We start from the raw sequence: 23990 nt of genomic DNA, 5'->3' as shown, positions 1-23990 counted from the left end.
ATGCACTGTCCCCGGGGGAAGGGCCCCGGGTATAGACGGCGTTCCAGCTGATGTTTTCATTAATGATAAGGCTAGGTGGGCCAGATATATACTGCTCTTGGGAAATGCCATTGCAAAGGGATCGGTCGTCCCGGAATTGTGGAGGGGAGCGATCATTATACCCATATATAAAAAAGGGGACCGGTCTCTTCCAGTTAACTACAGGCCAATAAGCTTGATTGCCACTGTCCAAAAAGTGGTAGGCAGGATGGTGGTCAATAAATTGATGGATTGGGTTGACGAGAACAATGCTCTGTCCCCTTATCAGGCTGGTTTTCGGCGGGCCACCAGTACAGTTGACCAGGTGTTTCGTTTTGTTCTGCTACAGTGGGGGACGGTGGTGCTTGGCGAGGGCAGCCTGTATGTTGCTTTTGTCGACCTGCGGGCTGCCTTCGACCTGGTCCCAAGGAGAAAACTCTGGGCAGTTCTGAGCGAAATGGGCCTTCCGGCAGAGCTACTTACCCTGATAATGAGGTTACATGAGAGCAACTTCGCCAAAATTCAATGGGGTACGAATGGCGAATCCTCTGCTGACTTTCCGGTCGAACGAGGAGTGCGCCAAGGGTGCGCAATGGCTCCCCTGCTTTTCTCATTATTCATAAATGGGATAGTGGCTCGAATGTTGGACGCCAGTGTAGATGCGCCATCGTTGGCGGGCCTCAGGGTTCCGATCCTGATGTTCGCCGACGATACGCTAATTCTTTCCAAAACTCCATGCGGCCTGCAGCGAGCCTTGAATATATTTGACTCTTTTTGCGGGGAGCACGGCCTGGAAGTCAATGTGGGCAAGACCAAGCTGATGGCCTTTACACCAAAACGTAGACCTGGACCAAAAATATTACTGAATAACTGTCTGCTAGAAGTGGTAACTGTATTTACCTATCTCGGGATACAGATAACAAATGACTCGAGATGGTGCCAGCACATAGAAATGGCGGTCCTGAGGCACCAACAGATTTCGGGGGCACTTCGGGTGGAACACAAAAAATCTAAGTCTAAACCAATAAAACCCACTATGGCAGTATATGATGCCAAGGCTCTTGGGTCTGCCCTTTATGGGGCAGAGCTGTGGGGTTTTGGGAAGCTCCTCCCCCTGCAGATATCTGAGAACAGGTTTCTTAGGGGAATTACAGGACTCCCGCAGAGTACCCCACTGATTCCCCTTGGTCTTGACCTAGGGAAAAGAGCAGTTAGTGACTTTTCGAGGTTGCACCCGATTCTCTAATGGAGACGCCTCTGGACCACCCCGGAGATCCGGCACTATGCAGAGGGGTTCTTGGCCATAATAAAAGCTGATACCTTTCACAAGATAGTTTGGCTAAAAAATCTCAGGTCTGCCTTTGGCGATCTTGGTCTCTAAAATTTATGGGATAATCCAACCGGGGAACTCTTTCCAAGTAAAAAAGCGATTAAAGATCTATATTGGGATCGGGTTGCTGAAAGAGTTTGGAACAAAACTAAATCCGACTCAATGACGGGGAGCTTTGTGGAAGCTAAACTGTATCCAGTTTTGGAACCCTATTGGGACAGTATAACCAACCCTGTGGACAGGAAGCTTTTTTCCAGTTAAGAGCTGGTGCTCTTCCATTGAGATCACTGACAGGTAGGTGGAGGAGTTCCTCCACCTTATTCTGTCCAGCTTGTGGTGCACCAAATGAAAGTATAGGCCACTTTTTATTTTCTTGTAAAGCTTATGCAACCCCGAGAAAAGTTTGGTTAGTCCCAGTTTGTAAAAATTTAGGGACATCCAGGGGTGTTGAGGCCTTACGAATCATTTGCACTTCCACCCACATGCCTGTAGTCCTAGCAACAGCTAAGTACCTGGGGTGGGCATGGTCTATTAGACGGAGGGCCCTTCTCTAGAGTACATTGACTGGGGTGTTCTATTTGGTTCTGCGCAATCATGTACCAAAGTTTTATGTTGCTTCTTTGCTATGACTAATTGTCCAATGTCGCCATGATTCTTTAAAAAAAATTTACTGTATTTAATGAGGAAATATTTTTTAACGATGTATTTTAAATGTATGTTTGTGCTTTTATGAGTATAATCCTCGAATAAAGCTTTTGTATTGGTTAGTCCTATGTGGCCCGGAACAATTTATTTTGTCATTCTTTCTCCCAGGCTTTCACTTAACTTCTTCGCTGCGGCGGCTATTCCGCCGCAGCGCTAACGGTCGCGGGCGGGCGCGCGGCTCACCTGCGCTGGTGACAGAACCGTTCCGTCACGGCTCGCGGGTGAGCTGTGCTCATGACGGAACGGTTCCGTCACGGCCCCGCCCGCTTAATGAAACCCGCCGCGCAGGCGCGAAATCAACGCCGCGCAGGCGCGGCGGCCGGGCCGTGACGGAACCGTTCCGTCATGAGCACAGCCCACCCGAGGGGCGTGACGGAACGGTTCCGTCAGTAGCGTCGAAGGTGTTAACAACACACACACATACACACACACACACACACACACACACATACACACACACACACACACACACTATCATGCCTTGACGCACATGCTCATTCAGCTATACAAACTAACAGTGTCGCCCTCTCCAAGAAAAAGGCTGTCTTGCACACTCACATTCTCACACACACATTCACATGCATAGATGCTCACACTGTCACATCACGGAGCTCAAAAGCTTTTTGTGCAATATTGTCACAGCTCACATACTCACTGAAAGACCACATGTACAATCACCTCAATTAATGTTTACATGACAGATTGCATAACCTGTTAAGGACATATGGTGTGACAGATTGCATTCCAGTTTGTGTCAGCTTTTATAACAGATTGAATGACATACTACATACGAAATATGAGACAACTGTGTGATGAACAGCATGACGAACTGTAATTAACGTTGCATGACAATGTCTTGAATGCTGTAAGTATCCCATAAAGTGACATGCTACCCATTTGCACAGTGATTTAGAACCTTCACTTTTTGGCACATGCCCCACATCCACCAAAATCTACATAGAGCCCTATCATGAGGAGTTGCTTTCCATTGTGTGTTACCGATCCAAAAAGCACTTTAGTATCTTTTAGGTGTGGTAAACGCTATAAAAATACTCAGGATATACTCTACCCTAGGTGCAAATGAAACATCCAGTTCTTGATTTTATTTTGAATTATGGTACTTGAGTTCTGAATTCATTATAGAAAAGCAAAACTGCAAAGACCAGAATTCAAAGTAAAGCTAGGAGTGGATAAGAATCTCTCTCCTTTTAGGGAACAACTTAAGAGTTCTATGGATACACACAAACAGCAGAAGGGCGTTGGCCTGACTGGTACTGAGCATTCTCTGCCTTACGGCCTACGTATGCCAGCTACATGCATAAGGACAAATGGAGATAGGTGGAAGGGGATAGGTATTTAAGGATCCCTCCCCTATACTGGCCTATAGAATAAAACTCTGTGTCTATTTTTGGTAGCAAGACAGCCCCAGCAGCAGCCTGTGTGGGATAGAGAGAATAGAGAAGAGATAGATAAAACTTTCTTCCCTTTGTTTGAGAACGATTAGAGGGGACAGCATGAGGCAATCCTGGACTTACTGTTAATTAATGCAGACATCTGAGCTCACACTCTCTGTCCTGTTGCAACAGAAGATACATGCTACTAAGACCCTGATTACAAATTGTGTGGAACTGGGTTGAATAGTTATCACTCCAGGTAAATACTATTAACCAGAGGCGAGGTATTTACAATTGGTTTGCAAACCGCTTCTGCTGAGGTTTCAACTGAGAAATAAAGCATAACATGCAGAATTGATATTTGATAGACCAAATTCAGCTCGTTTTGCCATTTATCCAGGTGTTTTGTTCAATACATTTAAGTTGGGTAATTTGCCAAAAGCTGTCAGGGGAAAACAGCAATGGTGTAAACAGCAATGGTGTAATAATTATCACAGAACTCATAATTCAAATCCCTGTGGAATTTGTAGAACTTGTTATTAGGGCCTTGGTGTAAATGTTAAGTCACAATCGCTACTGCTGTTCTTTCTCAATGGAGTAATTTTTTAACTTTAAACAGAAAATGTTATTGGAGAAGTACTACAAGTCAATTGGAATATAATCTTCTACATTTCCATAAACCAAATGAAGAGTTTCAAATTATAGTATATCCAGACATGCCTCTGAGAAATAAGAAATTGAAGGGAGAAAGAATGAGAAGAAAAAGAGGAGAAAAGTAAATTAGGGAAGAGAAGTAAAACAAAAAATAAAAATAAAGGGAATGGGGGAGAAAAGATAAGTAAGACCTTTCATTTACATATCTTGGAACCATACAGCTGCAATATAAATATTTGCTAAAAATACTTATGAAGCAATGAAGCCTAAACTATACCTATATATGGTTTAAATTACATTAAGAAAAAAATGCATAGGAACATTTAAGGGTGTATAGTAACTTCTTCAACAGATGGTCGATGTGTACAACAGTTATATGAAGAGCAGTCTAAAAAACAATAACGGGTGACCAAAGATTGTGTCTTTTGAAAGGAGAGAAAGATGTCCTCATGTAAAAGTTGTTTAACCCATAATAGATCTCTCTCTCTCCACGCCTTTGAAAAAATGACTCTACCATTAATCTTAATCAGTTTGGTATACCATATGGAAGAATCTAGGAATGCATCCCTTTAAGTAAGATGTTGAAAAAGAATTGAACATAATAATGTATGTGTGTGCTTAAAAGTAGGAGTGGATAAGGAAATAGGTTTCTGTGGAAATTAAATACATTTTGTAAACAAGAAGGAAAGTAGACTGGACAACTTGATGTCTGTCCATATAGGAAGAGGTGCAGAATCATCTAAAAGGTGAAAAATGTGGATTGTTTTAAAAAGAAAGTAGAATGACAAGAAAGAAAATTGGTTTCCCCATTTCCTTAATACCGTTGTAATTTAGAGATAGACAACGGAGATTTTTTTTACCATTCAATAAAATTTAGATAGGATTGCATAAAGTTTATTAAAATATCTTGAAGGAATCTGTACAGGAATGTTAGAAAGAGAGTATAAAATAAAAGGTACAAGCATCATCTTAATTGACTCCAAACGACCCCACCATGATAAATAATGTTGATTCTATTTGGAAGCCAGAGGGACTATCTTAGTTATTACCGAATCAAGGTTCAAAGAAATTGTTTCTTTAATATTGTTACTAAACCACAGTCCTAAGTATTTAATGTTTTGTGGGGTCCATGCAAAATGAGCACAAGTGAAATCCTGCTTGAAGCAGGATTTATTAAGAGGGAGCGTTTTGCATTTATCTGAATTAGGTTTATAGCCCTATACTGCAGAAAATTGGTCTACTTCAGATAATGACTGGCCTTTTAAAGCTCCAGCCGATACAACAATAAAAAATCACCAACAACCTTTATTTCCCCTCTTTCAGTGCACAATATAAACAGTAAATGTAAGAAATAAATACTTTAAAATATGTTCTCGAGCTGCCCTAATGACCGCTGATTGATAAATAAAGTAAACAAAGAAAGGCCAGGCTAAAAAATGAATATGGATGGTTTCACATAAAGTTCTACTAAAGAATCATGTCCGGGTCTTTGAAGAATGTGAAAGCGTGAACCGATGGCTGTATTTTTCTCTTTAAAAGGTGGCAACCCTAACTACATCTCCTGCCCTGCACTCTATTCAGCTGCTCTAATTGGAATGTGATGCCATTTTTTCCCAAAATTAAATGTTTTGCACTAATACCGACATTAATGTGTCACACGCAAATGTATTGGGTGTGAATTTATTCACGTTTCTAATGACCATAGCTAATGTAGTCCGCATTTTAAAATGGTTAACCTCGGGTTGCTATCTTATTCCATGTGGTGTATTTTTCTTTATTTCATGAGAAACTGTACCAGCAATCTCAATTGATGTATAATTTGTTTTCTGTCACCTCATGAAATGTTTTCTTTATGCAATCCTTGTGGAACACACAAACGAGCACCTGCAGAGTACTTCTTGGGCCAATTGTATCTCACTATGTTGCAGATAACTGAAAGTCCGAAGGTCGTTTAGAGTATGATCAATGTGTAGTAGCCTGTGAAAATAACGAGTTTGTGCTATCTTCAGGTACTTTAACCTGATTGGTCCGTCATGTGAGAATCATGTGTAGCTGTAGAGAATGTCAGAATTGTGTGGTTTAAGCTAATGCCATGAAGAAGATTTTCCAGAAGCTTCTTTGCTTAATTCTTATGCAGGTATTCCGTCACTTGTCCTTAGAGCAGATGCTTTTCAGATGTATTTACCACCTTTGATATTGGCTCCTCATCGAGTGATCAAGTGGAGAGCCAGTAATGTGTGACACACAGTGTGTGCTGGCAGCTCAGTAGGATTGGAATCTGCCTGGAAACAGCCGATCTGCCTTGTGTGTGTACTTTAATAGCTGTTTCGACTGAACCAGCAAAAATAAAGTTTGTCCAACTGGATAATGAATGTGGTGAGCTGTTCACAAGAGCAATTTCACTGCAGTAACCTATCATCATTAGTAGTAATTTTGGTGACCCACTACTGCCCTAGCGGCACAGTGTATACGCACCTCATTGTATAGCAGTCGCTCAGCCTTATTTCGGTTGATGTTCTTGTTGTACCACCTGAAGGATAAAAGGACAAGATGAGTCAGAAGTCTAGGCCCTAGGTTTATACACCAGATTATAGGTTAATTATCCACAAGAGTAATTTATCAGTCACCTACCAATGCACTTAGTCAGTCAGAGACGTAAGATAACAGTCAGATCTACAGTAAGAAGAATAATACGTTGGACCACAGACCACTGAAATGACTAAACAGAGCAGCTGGCCATTAGTCACCGATGCAGAAAGGTGATATGTCAGTCATACACCAGAATGATCAGACAGTGATTTATGCAGCAGTTTTCCTGTATATATCACTTTTTTTTTTATAGACTTTCTTTTTTGAGTTTTCAACACAGAACAAGAAAAGGGTTGGCAGTGTGGTACATAGCATAACACCTGTATCATACAAATCAGTTAGTGCATGTTAATACAGCAATATCACACGGCAGGAGAAGAACATTAGGTCAGGTATGATGCATGATAAATAGGGACAACAGCCAGCATTCATAGTACATTACAGGGGTATCATAGATCAGCTTATTACGAAGGTGTACAGAAGATAGCGGCTAGGTCTCCATGCAGAGAAAAAATAGACAATAGCAATTCATGTGAAATAATCGTCTATATATTCACATGGGAAGACAGTGTCTCGAAGTATTGCCCATCGACAGAGAGTCGTATGTGGCAAATCAAGCAGAGTCCACATATACATCATCGCCATTCCGTACCTCTCCACCAATCGGAACATTATCATCATTTCCCTGGGCCAGCAAATATGCGACAAGGGGACCCCAGGTGTTGTTAGGTCTACTGGAGTTCGGGAGTGTTTCAGCAAAAATGGGGGATTGTTCCTGACAATGGGTCATGTCTGCAAGCCAGTCCTTAAACTTTGGGGCCCTGCCACGACCCCATCTACACGCCACGCGACGTTTTGCAAGAAGCAGAGCAATGTCAAGGAGTTTCCTACAGGTCTTAGTGATATGTGGTGTATACCCCAGAAGCATCAGCAAAGGGTCAGGGTTTATCGATTCTCCGGTCATGGACTCGACGGCAGCATGCACCCGTTGCCAGTAGGCATGGACCGGGGGACATTCCCAGGACAAATGAAAAAATCCAGCATGTTCCGCGCGACAGCGTTCGCATCTATCATCGCTGGACAAGCGGAACCTGAATTTTCTTACCGGTGTGTAGTATAGCCGTTCTAAGAACTTATAGTGGATTATCCTGAGCCTAGAGCTGGCGGATATCCTAGCCGTGAGGTCACAGCAGTAAAGCCACTGCTCGTCAGTGATCTCTGTTGCCAGGTCAGTAGCCCAGTGTGAACGGGCCAGGTTCTCCAGTCCAAGGTTGGACGCCCTGATGTGGCGATACATGCCCGATACCAAGTGCGAACCGTCTTGTGAGCATAGCATGAAGTGTAAGGGAGGAAAGTTCTCAGGCTCATTGGGAAAGTCAGGCAGAATCTCCCTCATCCCTTGACGCAGTCGCATATAATAGAAAGAATCGAGTGGAGTAGGGTTATGAGATTTAAAAAACTAGATCTGCAGAGTTGAACTGGCCATTGGTGAAGAGGTTACCCCAACAGGTGACCCGTAGGCGCCGACAGAGCAACTGGAAACCCTGCTCCTGGCGTCTAAAGTGCACGTGACAGTGGTGAACGGCGTTTCTATGGACATCACTGGGCAATGTATGAGCCCATTCAGAGGAAGGGGATTCGCGATCCAGTCTTCGACCGCCAGTTGAGGCATGTAGGGTGTGGGGATCATCCAATGATAAGCGTAGTGCGCCTGCGCACAAATATAGTAAGCCTCAAAATCCGGAATGTCGAAGCCCCCTTTATCATATGGCTGAGTCAGCATCGACCACCGCAGTCGCGGTTGTTTGCCCCCCCAGAACAGTCGACACAGTTCCGCTCTCAATGTCTTAAAAAAAAACGCACCCGGGTAATAAGGAATATTAAGAAAAAGGTACAAAAAACGGGGTAGCACCACCATTTTAATAAGGGATGCTCTCCCAGCCATGGACAGGGGGAGGGAAATCCAGCGATCAACCGATGTGATAAGTTTCGTGATCGCAACACTGTAATTCAGGCGCAATGTTTCGTCTTTATCACAAGCGATTTGGATACCAAGGTAGCGGAGGTCCGATCGACACCACTCTAAGGGAAAGTCGAGTGGGAAGTCAGCAACTGCATCCGTAAGGGGGTAGAATTGCAACTTAGCCCAATTGATACGTACTCCGGAAAGTCTGCCAAAGACAACAAATTCCCTCAACAGAGGGTTCAAGTTATGCAACGGGCCTTTGACAAATAGCGTCATGTCATCTGCATATAATGACACATCAATCTGTCGCTGAAAACAACGAAAGGCGCCCTCTCGGTGCTACTGACGCAGTCTGCAAGCCAGCGGTTTGACGTCTATCGCAAAAAGGAGAGGGGATAGCAGGGCATCCCTGTCTGGTACCTCTCGTGATCGCGATTGAGGGAGAGAGGCGTCCATTGATCAGTACCTTTGCTGACGGTTGTGAATACAGCAACTGGACCCAGGAGATAAACAATTTGGGGAATCCCATACGGGTCAGGACAGCGAATAAATATGGCCATTCGACCGAATCGAAGGCCTTAGTGGCATCCAAAAAAACCACCGCAACAGGGAGGTCAGGGTGCACCGTACGGATCAGGGAGAACAGCGTGCGTAGATTGTGAGAGGTGGAGCGATTAGGGACAAATCTAGATTGGTCGGGTAATACAATTTGGTCATCAGGAGGGACAGCCGGGTGGCCAGCACCTTTGCCAGTATCTTTACATCGCAATTCAATAACGAGAGTGGACGGTAAGAGTCACAAGTATTGGGACTCTTGCCAGGCTTCAGAAGTGACGTAATCACGACCTCCCACATTGTGCGGGGGAGCACCCCATCAGCCAAAGATTCCTCAAAGATCTCTCGGAGGACAGGGGCCATTATGTCTATATATGCTTTATAGAACTCGGCAGGTATCCCATCGAGGCCAGGTACTTTACCATTTTTGAGTGACATAATAGCATCTCTGATTTCGGCTAATTCAAAAAGGGCGGCGAGAAAGGTCCTGTCCACGTCACTGAGCCAACAAAGAGCTACGTCACCAAGGAAGTCATCATAAAGTATGTCCGAGGTCGTGGCAGTGGTGTAAAGTGCATGATAATGAGACGTGAAAACAGTCAATATGTCGTCTGTGTCCCTAACTGTATGGCCCTGTTCATCCAGGACTTCGAGAATTGTATTATGAGTATGAGGAGGACGTGTCAATACCGCTAGGGCCCTGCCAGGTCTATCTCCCTCACAGTATTTTCTCGCCTGCCAATATTTCCCCTTGAACTTAGTTTCCCTGGCCGCCTCTTCCTCGTATCTTGTCAACTTATCCCTAAACTCTGCATGTGCATCAGCATGATCTCCCGCTACCATACAAACCTCCAGGTCTTTTAGGTCTCTGTCAAGGGTGCGTATCGTGCGCTGTATATCACGCAGCACTCCGAAGCTTTTCGATATGCAGTAGCCCCTGATCGTAACTTTGAATGCCTCCCAAATGTTTTTAACCGAGTCTACAGACCCCTTGTTACGAGGGAAGAAAGCTGCTATCTCTTCGCCGAGTTCAGTGCGGAACACCGTGTCCAACAGGGCCGCAGGCTGTAGCCGCCAATGTGGTCGGGGGCTGTCCCAGCCAGGCACCCGTAGGAGCATTAAGACCGGACTGTGGTCAAAGTATGTCCTAGGTAAGTGAGTCACCTCAGTCACCCCAGCACTCATCTCTTTAGACAAAAACACATAATCCAAGCGCGCCCATGTGCCCGTCAGTGATGTAAAGTGTGTGCCTTCTTTCTGGAGAGGGTGTAAGTGTCGCCAGACATCCACCAGATTACCTTCCGCGATCACACCCACAAGAGCCTCCCTGGACCGAGGCTTATAATGTGCAACTCCGTCTGCCCTATCCAGGTGAGGCACCAATGCCACATTGAAGTCACCTCCCCAGATAACATGTCGGGACCCCATGTCCAGGATCTTACCCCACAGTATGGTGAAAAAATGTGGCAGATCTATATTAGGTGCATAACAGTTCACTAAAGTAATAGTGTCTCGGCCCAGGCGTCCCCACATTATAGCAAAGCGACCCTCCACATCTAATAGTTCACCACATACCTGAAACGGCACCTTGCGTCTAATCAATATAGCTACCCCCCTCGAGTAGGTGGAGTAAGACGAACAGATGCGGGCATTGGCCCATTTGCCTGCAAAGGTGGTGCGTGTCTGCGGTGACAGGTGCGTTTCCTGTAACATGGCGATCTGGACTTGATGACGGTCCAAGTATGCAATCACATTTCGACATTTTCTGGCATTATTAAGGCCCCTGACATTCCATGACATACAGCTCAGTTGCGTATTAGGCCCTATCCCCGCCATAAGGTAAAAACACTGTATAATTACAACATGCCATACTACTATTCGTTGAACCAACTCTGCGCGGGTGAAGCACAGCACCACACAATCCAAACAACTGCACCCCCCCTGTAAAGAAAAACCCTTCCCTCAACAATACTCTGCCCCCCTCCCACTACGGCATCCCAATCATGCCAGCAGCCGCCCGCTCCCTCCCCGTCCCTCCCCCCTACCCTCCGCAGCAATCCCAACTTGTCAAAAAAGTACCCAGAACACCCACCCACCTTCCTTCCCTCAAAGTTTAGTCACTTTCGAAAAACAAAACCCATGTGTGGGGTGTACCCGTAGGGGGAACAGCATAGAAGAGCGCACAACCACAGCACCCCCCTCAAGCCTCACAACGAGTACCGCCCTTGGGTGGGGGCTGAGGAGGGGCAGTGGACCCTGGAGTACATTACCACTGGAAACAGGTCGTAGCTCCATGTCCAATTGACCTAACATGTCCACCATAGACAGGGAATACTGTCTCAGCGACCCTAGAGCACCACACTTAGACCAGCCGGCGCTGCATCAAGGATAGGTCAGTCGTCTTCATCCGAGTCTGGAAGATTGTCGTCGCGTGCTGCGCCGCGGTCCCGTGGCCTATTCCGCGCCCTCCTGATCGCCTTCAAGTAGTCCTCTACCTGCTGCGGATTAGTAAAGAAACGTTGTTTCCCTTGATGTGTGACCCTGAGCTTGGCAGGATATAGTAAAGCATAGTCCAGTTGCGCAGCACGTAGTTTTTTCTTCACTTCAATAAACTTGCGTCTCTGTTCCTGTACCATTGGAGTGAAGTCGGGGCAAATAGAGAAGTTGATGCCATCATAGGATAGAGTCTGCTTGGTGCATGCCGCTCTCAATGCCGTATCGCGATCGCGATAGTTCAACAAACGGGCTATTATGGGCCTCGATGGTGTGCCCGGTTTGGGCATCAGGCCTAGAGATCTGTGCGCCCGTTCAACTATGAACTGTGATGAGAAGGTTTCGGCCCCGATGGATGTCTGAAGCAGATTTTCCACATACAGTTCCATCCTACCCGTGTCTGTGGACTCCGGTATGCCCGTGACGCGAATGTTGTTGCGTCTGCTGCGGGCCTCCAAATCCTCATTCTTCGCCGCGATGACCCGCAGCAAGTTGTCCATCCGGGCAAGCTGGGTGGTATGGGAAGTTTTGGCGTCATCGATGTCGGAGATACGCAGTTCAGTAGCCACGATCCGCTCTTCGTGCCGATCGACTTTGTGCACAAGGGCGTCCATCCTCGATGATATCGTGTCCACCTTGTCCACCACTGTGGCAAAACTCTGTCGCATCTCCTGCAAGATTTGTTGTATGTCCTGGGCGTCAGGGGGGGGGCAGTGTTGGTTGCTCCCACGCCGCTCATGCTGGGCCTCTCGCCCGTCGCTTTTTGTGCTTTCTTTGCAGCCTCAAAGGAGAGTTTCTGTTGGCGGTTGTCCTGTCGAACCATCGCGTCTCCACACAGCGCTCGGTAGGTATGCTCCTGGCCAGGAAACTACAGGCCCACCAAAGTGCCTCAGACAGGGGACGGACCACCGAAATGCACCCCAGGCCTCTAGTAATTCGTGATGCTGGTGGCGTCAGAAATATATATAAACCGTCAATGTCTCTGAAGGAGGTAAGGGGATATGCTGACGGAAGGAGCTATCAGCCTGATTCATGTACGGGCCGTTTTGCGTGGCCCTAATAGCGAATCATAGCGACTCGCTATTGAGGACACGCAAAACGGTATTCATGTAGGAATTGCTAAATAAATAGCGATTCCTACATGTTCTCTATTTGCGAGTAGAAAATTGCTACTCGCAAAAAAAGGAATAACTCCCCATTCATTCCTATGGGCCAAAAGGCCCATAGGAATGAATGGGGAGTATCCCTTATTTGCGAGTAGCAATTTACTACTCGCAAATAAGATAGCGATTTTAAGGGTGCCAGGGGTGTCCAAAGGACACCCTGTAGCACCCCTAAAATGCACATTTGAACAGGTGTTGCGCACACACATGTCCAAAGGACATGTGTGTGTGCAACATGCAACTTAGAAAAATGCCTTTAAAAGCATTTTTCTAAGTTTTTGCTATTTACCGAGAGGTCTGACCTCTCGGTAAATAGCGGCCCAAATTTGCAAATTCGCAATTTTTGAAAGTGTCATGAATAGCATTTAAGGAATCTCTAATAGAGATTCCTTAAATGCTAATTCTCGCATATTAGCTAATTCTTCATTAGCGATTTTTGCATTTGGGATTGTGAATCCCAAATGACAAAATTGCACTCGCAAAAGGCAAGATTCTGAGAATCTTGCCCTTTGCGAGTGCAATTTAGCTTCATGAATCAGGCTGTATATGAAGAGGAGGAAGCCACAAGTAGCACAGTTCTTCAGTAGGGTAGTCTCAGAGGTGAAGACCTCATAATAGCGCACTGGGTTGAGCAAGTAGTGGATCCACCACAGGGTACAGACGGAGAGCACAGAGTGTATGCGCCAAGTTACCAAGGCCTAACATGCAGTCCAACCGCTTGGTGTCCACAGTAATGCTAACTCCAGCCGCGTAGCGCTGCGCTCAGACCTTCCGCAAAGTCAGTGCTCGATAATGCGGGATCTCAGAGGGGTAAGGCCAACTATCTTCCGTAGTACTCCCCAGTTGCACACTGCACATCAGACCACACCAGCGCGCAACAGGCCCTTCCACCCCGGCCCAGAGCCAGCCTCATTAGAGAGTATCAGAGGGACCCAGCGCAGGAAGCTATGCCAGGTAATGCCGGCCGTCTCTCTCAATGGCGCCGCGCCGGGTGTCCCAACGAGATCGCCCGTCTCCCCGGAGAACAGCGTCGCAGCACGATACCTGAGGGCAAAGAATGGTAACTGTGGGCGCCTTCCATAGAAATCACCGGCAGGTCGCACTGATGGCCCCGATTCGCTTCCCAGCAGCAGGGGGCCGTAGACACTCTGCGATCCTTAGCAGCACCAATCCGGTCCCGGGGAAGATGGTTTCAGTACAAATAGCACAAGAAAATGTCAGTGGGTGCAGTTGTAAGTCTGCAGCAAGCAGAGGGTGACCCGGCGATAAATCCGCAGACAGGAAAGCCGAGGTCGATAGTACCCCCAGGCAAATAGAGAAGTTGATGCCATCATAGGATAGAGTCTGCTTAGTGCATGCCGCTCTCAATGCCGTATCGCGATCGCGATAGTTCAACAAACGGGCTATTATGGGCCTCGATGGTGTGCCCGGTTTGGGCACCAGGCCTAGAGATCTGTGCGCCCGTTCAACTATGAACTGTGATGAGAAGGTTTCGGCCCCGATGGATGTCTGAAGCAGATTTTCCACATACAGTTCCATCCTACCCGTGTCTGTGGACTCCGGTATGCCCGTGACGCGAATGTTGTTGCGTCTGCTGCGGGCCTCCAAATCCTCATTCTTCGCCGCGATGACCCGCAGCAAGTTGTCCATCCGGGCAAGCTGGGTGGTATGGGAAGTTTTGGCGTCATCGATGTCGGAGATACGCAGTTCAGTAGCCACGATCCGCTCTTCGTGCCGTTGACTTTGTGCACAAGGGCGTCCATCCTCGATGATATCCTGTCCACCTTGTCCACCACTGTGGCAAAACTCTGTCGCATCTCCTGCAAGATTTGTTGTATGTCCTGGGCGTCAGGGGGGGGACAGTGTTGGTTGCTCCCACGCCGCTCATGCTGGGCCTCTCGCCCGTCGCTTTTTGTGCTTTCTTTGCAGCCTCAAAGGAGAGTTTCTGGTGGCGGTTGTCCTGTCGAACCATCGCGTCTCCACACAGCGCTCGGTAGGTATGCTCCTGGCCAGGAAACTACAGGCCCACCAAAGTGCCTCAGACAGGGGACGGACCACCGAAATGCACCCCAGGCCTCTAGTAATTCGTGATGCTGGTGGCGTCAGAAATATATATAAACCGTCAATGTCTCTGAAGGAGGTAAGGGGATATGCTGACAGAAGGAGCTATCAGCCTGATTCATGTACGGGCCGTTTTGCGTGGCCCTAATAGCGAATCATAGCGACTCGCTATTGAGGACACGCAAAACGGTATTCATGTAGGAATTGCTAAATAAATAGCGATTCCTACATGTTCTCTATTTGCGAGTAGAAAATTGCTACTCGCAAAAAAAGGAATAACTCCCCATTCATTCCTATGGGCCAAAAGGCCCATAGGAATGAATGGGGAGTATCCCTTATTTGCGAGTAGCAATTTACTACTCGCAAATAAGATAGCGATTTTAAGGGTGCCAGGGGTGTCCAAAGGACACCCTGTAGCACCCCTAAAATGCACATTTGAACAGGTGTTGCGCACACACATGTCCAAAGGACATGTGTGTGTGCAACATGCAACTTAGAAAAATGCTTTTAAAAGCATTTTTCTAAGTTTTTGCTATTTACCGAGAGGTCTGACCTCTCGGTAAATAGCGGCCCAAATTTGCAAATTCGCAATTTTTGAAAGTGTCATGAATAGCATTTAAGGAATCTCTAATAGAGATTCCTTAAATGCTAATTCTCGCATATTAGCTAATTCTTCATTAGCGATTTTTGCATTTGGGATTGTGAATCCCAAATGACAAAATTGCACTCGCAAAAGGCAAGATTCTGAGAATCTTGCCCTTTGCGAGTGCAATTTAGCTTCATGAATCAGGCTGTATATGAAGAGGAGGAAGCCACAAGCAGCACAGTTCTTCAGTAGGGTAGTCTCAGAGGTGAAGACCTCATAATAGCGCACTGGGTTGAGCAAGTAGTGGATCCACCACAGGGTACAGACGGAGAGCACAGAGTGTATGCGCCAAGTTACCAAGGCCTAACATGCAGTCCAACCGCTTGGTGTCCACAGTAATGCTAACTCCAGCCGCGTAGCGCTGCGCTCAGACCTTCCGCAAAGTCAGTGCTCGATAATGCGGGATCTCAGAGGGGTAAGGCCAACTATCTTCCGTAGTACTCCCCAGTTGCACACTGCACATCAGACCACACCAGCGCGCAACAGGCCCTTCCACCCCGGCCCAGAGCCAGCCTCATTAGAGAGTATCAGAGGGACCCAGCGCAGGAAGCTGTGCCAGGTAATGCCGGCCGTCTCTCTCAATGGCGCCGCGCCGGGTGTCCCAACGAGATCGCCCATCTCCCCGGAGAACAGCGTCGCAGCACGATACCTGAGGGCAAAGAATGGTAACTGTGGGCGCCTTCCATAGAAATCACCGGCAGGTCGCACTGATGGCCCCGATTCGCTTCCCAGCAGCAGGGGGCCGTAGACACTCTGCGATCCTTAGCAGCACCAATCCGGTCCCGGGGAAGATGGTTTCAGTACAAATAGCACAAGAAAATGTCAGTGGGTGCAGTTGTAAGTCTGCAGCAAGCAGAGGGTGACCCGGCGATAAATCCGCAGACAGGAAAGCCGAGGTCGATAGTACCCCCAGGCAAATAGAGAAGTTGATGCCATCATAGGATAGAGTCTGCTTAGTGCATGCCGCTCTCAATGCCGTATCGCGATCGCGATAGTTCAACAAACGGGCTATTATGGGCCTCGATGGTGTGCCCGGTTTGGGCACCAGGCCTAGAGATCTGTGCGCCCGTTCAACTATGAACTGTGATGAGAAGGTTTCGGCCCCGATGGATGTCTGAAGCAGATTTTCCACATACAGTTCCATCCTACCCGTGTCTGTGGACTCCGGTATGCCCGTGACGCGAATGTTGTTGCGTCTGCTGCGGGCCTCCAAATCCTCATTCTTCGCCGCGATGACCCGCAGCAAGTTGTCCATCCGGGCAAGCTGGGTGGTATGGGAAGTTTTGGCGTCATCGATGTCGGAGATACGCAGTTCAGTAGCCACGATCCGCTCTTCGTGCCGTTGACTTTGTGCACAAGGGCGTCCATCCTCGATGATATCCTGTCCACCTTGTCCACCACTGTGGCAAAACTCTGTCGCATCTCCTGCAAGATTTGTTGTATGTCCTGGGCGTCAGGGGGGGGACAGTGTTGGTTGCTCCCACGCCGCTCATGCTGGGCCTCTCGCCCGTCGCTTTTTGTGCTTTCTTTGCAGCCTCAAAGGAGAGTTTCTGGTGGCGGTTGTCCTGTCGAACCATCGCGTCTCCACACAGCGCTCGGTAGGTATGCTCCTGGCCAGGAAACTACAGGCCCACCAAAGTGCCTCAGACAGGGGACGGACCACCGAAATGCACCCCAGGCCTCTAGTAATTCGTGATGCTGGTGGCGTCAGAAATATATATAAACCGTCAATGTCTCTGAAGAAGGTAAGGGGATATGCTGACGGAAGGAGCTATCAGCCTGATTCATGTACGGGCCGTTTTGCGTGGCCCTAATAGCGAATCATAGCGACTCGCTATTGAGGACACGCAAAACGGTATTCATGTAGGAATTGCTAAATAAATAGCGATTCCTACATGTTCTCTATTTGCGAGTAGAAAATTGCTACTCGCAAAAAAAGAAATAACTCCCCATTCATTCCTATGGGCCAAAAGGCCCATAGGAATGAATGGGGAGTATCCCTTATTTGCGAGTAGCAATTTACTACTCGCAAATAAGATAGCGATTTTAAGGGTGCCAGGGGTGTCCAAAGGACACCCTGTAGCACCCCTAAAATGCACATTTGAACAGGTGTTGCGCACACACATGTCCAAAGGACATGTGTGTGTGCAACATGCAACTTAGAAAAATGCTTTTAAAAGCATTTTTCTAAGTTTTTGCTATTTACCGAGAGGTCTGACCTCTCGGTAAATAGCGGCCTAAATTTGCAAATTCGCAATTTTTGAAAGTGTCATGAATAGCATTTAAGGAATCTCTAATAGAGATTCCTTAAATGCTAATTCTCGCATATTAGCTAATTCTTCATTAGCGATTTTTGCATTTGGGATTGTGAATCCCAAATGACAAAATTGCACTCGCAAAAGGCAAGATTCTGAGAATCTTGCCCTTTGCGAGTGCAATTTAGCTTCACGAATCAGGCTGTATATGAAGAGGAGGAAGCCACAAGTTGCACAGTTCTTCAGTAGGGTAGTCTCAGAGGTGAAGACCTCATAATAGCGCACTGGGTTGAGCAAGTAGTGGATCCACCACAGGGTACAGACGGAGAGCACAGAGTGTATGCGCCAAGTTACCAAGGCCTAACATGCAGTCCAACCGCTTGGTGTCCACAGTAATGCTAACTCCAGCCGCGTAGCGCTGCGCTCAGACCTTCCGCAAAGTCTGTGCTCGGTAATGCGGGATCTCAGAGGGGTGAGGCCAACTATCTTCCGTAGTGCTCCCCAGTTGCACACTGCACATCAGACCACACCAGCGCGCAACAGGCCCTTCCAACCCCGGCCCAGAGCCAGCCTCATTAGAGAGTATCAGAGGGACCCAGCGCAGGAAGCTGTGCCAGGTAATGCCGGCCGTCTCTCTCAATGGCGCCGCGCCGGGTGTCCCAACGAGATCGCCCGTCTCCCCGGAGAACAGCGTCGCAGCACGATACCTGAGGGCAAAGAACGGTAACTGTGGGCGCCTTCCATAGAAATCACCGGCAGGTCGCACTGATGGTCCCGATTCGCTTCCCAGCAGCAGGGGGCCGTAGACACTCTGCGATCCTTAGCAGCACCAATCCGGTCCCGGGGAAGATGGTTTCAGTACAAATAGCACAAGAAAATGTCAGTGGGTGCAGTTGTAAGTCTGCAGCAAGCAGAGGGTGACCCGGCGATAAATCCGCAGACAGGAAAGCCGAGGTCGATAGTACCCCCGGTTGAGACCTTCCGTCAAGGCCTACCACCTCGTGACGATCCCAGGCCTGTCCTGGCCCCGGAAGCCCGTCCCCCGCCGCACAGCAGTTCCAGCGGCAGCCTCGGAGGGAGCGAGCGAAGCTCAGTGTGCAGTCGCCGCTGCTCAGATTCACCTCAAACTTGGACCGAGTCAGGAGGATCGGTGCTGTAGCAGATTGAGTGGGTTGCGGAGCTGCTCGGACACCAGCAAATGAGGATTAATGGAGGATGTTTGCTCCAGGGTACAGGAGCCTAACCGTTAGGCGGCCATTCTGTGTGCGCGCCCTCTAGCGCCCCCCCTGTATATATCACTTGTATTCCGTATTTATCCGTGTCCCCAAGCAGCAAAAATCTGTACGTGTCATCCTTCCCTCTAAGTGCCAGTACATTTGTGGCATCAGAAAGTTAAATCACTGAGTATTCAGTCCTCTTTGGTACTGTGCTATTCTACATAGACCAGGGTGAGACTCTGGGATATATCTTGGATTGGGTCAGGTGTCAGCCTATATCTAGCTCTCTATAGGCAGGTTGTGAATGCTTGTGAGAGGGTTCCAGCAGTAGATTTATTTTGTACATTCTTTGCTTCAAGTTGCTGTAAAATTGCCTCTTCTCATTTATGAGGCTACCACTGTGCTTCTTTGCTTGCTACTGGGTGGAGACATTTGATAGCGTCTTTCTTTGGATAAGTGTCCAGTTTTTCTTTAATGTTTGTTTGAGCTCTGTACAGTAACAAAGTCACAAAATGGCAGTTTGCTACCCATTCATCCTCCACTTCCATGAGAGCTAGGTTACTGTGTACTTGGAACCCTACTGCAACGGTGGCTGTGTTTTGCTGGACCTAAGAACAGAGGCATGTGCATTTCTTTAGAATGCACTCTCCTAAAGCATGTCTCAAAGCGAGTTCTCATTTAAGAAATGGCTTACAGTTGGGAGAAAGATCGCAATTCCCAAAGTGAGGACCCTACCGGCATCCTGAGGGCTCAGTTCCCAGGGGAAGCAGAGGCATCATTAGGCTAGTGTTGGCAAGAGAATGTTCCCTGTATGGTGTACAGTCATATCTCTTGCCTGGGTGCCCAACTGTGAGTGTCTTGTATCCCGTTTTTGGACCCACCTTCACACTAACCTAACTGTGCACAAAGGCCTTGGCCTGCCTTTGAAATGAGACTGATCCTAGACGTACCCTGGACCTGGAGGGGTTCAATAAGCAACCTCACAGTAGTCGCAGAGGTCTACTTTCTCTGTCACAAGTTCACCCGTACAGCATGGTGGTGCAGCAAACTGTCCTTTCTAGTGATCGTAACATGGTGAGCCCTTTTTTACATGTCACAGGAGTGGAAGCCTACTGGTCCACCCATGTAAATTTGCCCTGCTAATGGTGAACCCAGACTCCTAGCACAGAGATCTGAGAGCATGGAGGAATGTGTGCTGTGTGCAAGAAGCATGTTACACGCTATATCAGTGCATGAGTGAACAAGAGTGACATAGGCTTGTGAGTTCAATTTTGGAAACCACTGGCCTGGTCATGTGCACAAGATGCAGGGGAGGTTTGTTTTCCAGACAGTGGAAGTGTATTGCTGACATTCCTGTGATTGGACGGAGGGAACTGTCTGGGTTTCCCTCGCTCCAGTCTCAGGAATGAAGTGTAGAAAAAAAGAGACAGTAATCCAACGAAACCATTTTGGTACAGAGGACTCCTTAGTCTTCCCGAAACTGCCATTTGGTAGATGATAGGGGTGAAGGGTGCTACAGCAGTTCCTGTTGTCTGGGTGTGAACTGTTTTTTATATGGGTACACGCTCTTTGTCTCTCTTCCTGATCACTGTCAGGTGTGGCCATTATTAGTTGAATGCAGATTGCTCACACATCTTTGTGCGTCTGTTGTGGGGGATCCAGTCTGGAGACAACCCTGCTGAGAAGAGCTCAAGGAAAAGCTAAATCTGGAAGAGAGTCTGAGAAGGACACATAAAAACAGAGCTGACCCTAACCGGTCATGAAAGGGGCTGACAGAGAATCTGCATTCTTCTCTGTCATCCTTCTATAGGTGTGAAAGCTGCTGACCCACTTGTTGTTACAGCTACAAGCTCTCTTTGAGCAAGGTAAGGGTGCTCCATTAAGTACCCAGAGGACTAATCCATAACCATAAGTGGTGCCTGTCAGAATGCAGCTGCCGAGAGGTGAGGGGGCATCACCAGGACTCTGAGAGAGGGATAAGGGGTAAGCTGATCCAATGGCAGGAGCTGATTGCTTGTGTGGACAGAAGCATGTACATAGAGCTATGGTCCATCGACCAGAGACTCACAACTAGTGTGACTTGTGTTCTAACTTGGAGGCCATCACTGGACTCATCAAGGACACTGCAGCACTTCTGAAGCGTTCTTAAAAAGCTACACATCATCCATGTTGTTGAAGCCATGGCACTTGCCAGAGTGTGCCCGATCAGCTTGCCTGAAGGGATTCATATTATTAATAATGGGGTAACCCTGTGCCCCTCAGAACGTGGGAACTGAAAAAAAATACTACAAACGGTTCTGTCGAATAGCACAATTTCTTAGCATGACATAATTAATATGCACAACGGAAGAAACACACCTAAAACAGTTACTGAATGATTCAAATAGTTGAACTCTTATTTTTGTTTGTATGTATGGCTGTCACATGAGCATTTCACCAAATTACAATATTAAGTGAGTGACTTTTTAGTGAGTAAGTGAATCAAGTGAACAAGTGATTTTGTGCATAAAAATATGTACAACAAGGCAACACTGCGACAAAGTAAAATGAGCAACTCAATTAACCATCGTCCTAAATACATTATTTTCCATGTATATTCAAACACCCTGGCACAAGTATCTGACAGAACCGTTTGTAGTATTTTTGCCTGAAGGGGTTGGCATGTCCTGAAATCGGTTTTGTGCCAGTGATTGTGGGTGACGGAACCGTGGCACAACTGACCCGTGACCAAGAGGCCCCTGTCACCGAAAAAGAAGATTCTTATGAGCACTTGGTGCCCACCCCAGGTTACCCTGCTGACTCTCTGAATGGCTAGCCAGGCACTGACCCATAATATGTGAAGAAGAGTACACTGCTCCGAAGGTAAAGCTGTTGCTTTCGAGGCACTCTGTGCCGAAGCACAGATTAGATGCAATGGCACTGAGGACCTGAACACCCAAAAGGACTTAGCCGTCCCCAAAGTGCCTTGAAACTGATTGGTCACCTCTGGATTCCTGCATCTGGAAGGTGACTGTGCAAAAACAACAATTGATGGACAGCATGCAGAACAATGTCATACATTCACCCCAGTACAGAGATCTGGGCCTAAATCCATCGTTTTTTTTGCACTCCACACCACCCCAGTTCAGACATGGCCATATGCAAATCAGCCTTGACCCTGTGCCTCATGGGAACAGTCCAGCCCGAACTGCCAAGCCATGTCTTTCCTGGACCGGAATCAAGCATCCTAGGACCGGTTTCTGGCTATCAGCCGTCTTCAGCCAGGATAGCTTGACTCCAGTGGTGTGGAGAGCATGGGACTCACGTCTGAGCATACCCATCCCACTCGGGGTGACAAATGCAAAAGCAACAATTGATGGACAGAATGCAGAACAATGTCATACATTCACCCCAGTACAGAGATCTGGGACTAAATCCATCGTTTTTTTGCACTCCACACCACCCCAGTTCAGACATGGCCATATGCAAATCAGCCTTGACCCTGTGCCTCATGGGAACAGTCCAGCCCGAACTGCCAAGCCATGTCTTTCCTGGACCGGAATCAAGCATCCTAGGACCGGTTTCTGGCTATCAGCCGTCTTCAGCCAGGATAGCTTGACAGCCGTCTTCAGCCAGGATAGCTTGACTCCAGTGGTGTGGAGAGCATGGGAATCACGTCTGAGCATACCCATCCCACTCGGGGTGACAAATGCAAAAACAACAATTGATGGACAGAATTCAGAACAATGTCATACATTCACCCCAGTACAGAGATCTGGGCCTAAATCCATTGTTTTTGTGCACTCCACACCACCCCAGTTCAGACATGGCCATATGCAAATCAGCCTTGACCCTGTGCCTCATGGGAACAGTCCAGCCCGAACTGCCAAGCCATGGCTTTCCTGGAAAGAAATCAAGCATCCTAGGACCGGTTTCTGGCTATCAGCCGTCTTCAGCCAGGATAGCTTGACTGCAGTGGTGTGGAGAGCATGGGACTCACATCTCAGCATACCCATCCCACTCGGGGTGACAAATGCAAAAACAACAATTGATGGACAGAATGCAGAACAATGTCATACATTCACCCCAGTACAGAGATCTGGGCCTAAATCCATCGTTTTTTTGCACTCCACACCACCCCAGTTCAGACATGGCCATATGCAAATCAGCCTTGACCCTGTGCCTCATGCGAACAGTCCAGCCCGAACTGCCAAGCCATGTCGTTCCTGGACCGGAATCAAGCATCCTAGGACCGGTTTCTGGCTATCAGCCGTCTTCAGCCAGGATAGCTTGACTCCAGTGGTGTGGAGAGCATGGGACTCACGTCTGAGCATACCCATCCCACTCGGGGTGACAAATGCACAAACAACAATTGATGGACAGAATGCAGAACAATGTCATACATTCACCCCAGTACAGAGATCTGGACCTAAATCCATTGTGTTTTTGCACTCCACACCACCCCAGTTCAGACATGACCATATGCAAATCAGCCTTGACCCTGTGCCTCATGGGAACAGTCCAGCCCGACCTGCCAAGCCATGTCTTTCCTGGACCGGAATCAAGCATTCTAGGACTGGTTTCTGGCTATCAGCCGTCTTCAGCCAGGATAGCTTGACTCCAGTGGTGTGGAGAGCATGGGACTCACGTCTGAGCATACCCTTCCCACTCGGGGTGACAATGCAAAAGCAACAATTGATGGACAGAATGCAAAACAATGTCATACATTCACCCCAGTACAGAGATCTGGGCCTAAATCCATCGTTTTTTTGCACTCCAACCACCCCAGTTCAGACATGGCCATATGCAAATCAGCCTTGACCCTGTGCCTCATGGGAACAGTCCAGCCCGAACTGCCAAGCCATGTCTTTCCTGGACCGGAATCAAGCATCCTAGGACCGGTTTCTGGCTATCAGCCGTCTTCAGCCAGGATAGCTTGACTCCAGTGGTATGGAGAGCATGGGA

General features: G+C 47.6%; 1 protein-coding gene across 1 annotated transcript in view; it reads right to left on the bottom strand.

Annotated features, from left to right (window-relative positions):
* ITK (IL2 inducible T cell kinase) overlaps positions 1 to 23990 on the bottom strand; it is a 385858-nt gene that overhangs the window by 138490 nt on the left and 223378 nt on the right. The window contains exon 8 of the mRNA XM_078653711.1: positions 6577 to 6631. Within this exon, the coding sequence (XP_078509837.1) occupies positions 6577 to 6631 (55 nt within the window). The remainder of the gene's footprint in view (positions 1 to 6576; positions 6632 to 23990) is intronic.

The sequence above is a fragment of the Lissotriton helveticus genome, chromosome 7 (genome assembly GCF_964261635.1).
Source record: "Lissotriton helveticus chromosome 7, aLisHel1.1, whole genome shotgun sequence".
Lineage (NCBI taxonomy): Eukaryota > Metazoa > Chordata > Amphibia > Caudata > Salamandridae > Lissotriton > Lissotriton helveticus.
Note: the sequence above shows the minus strand (reverse complement) of the source record. Positions and strands in the feature narration are given on the sequence as shown.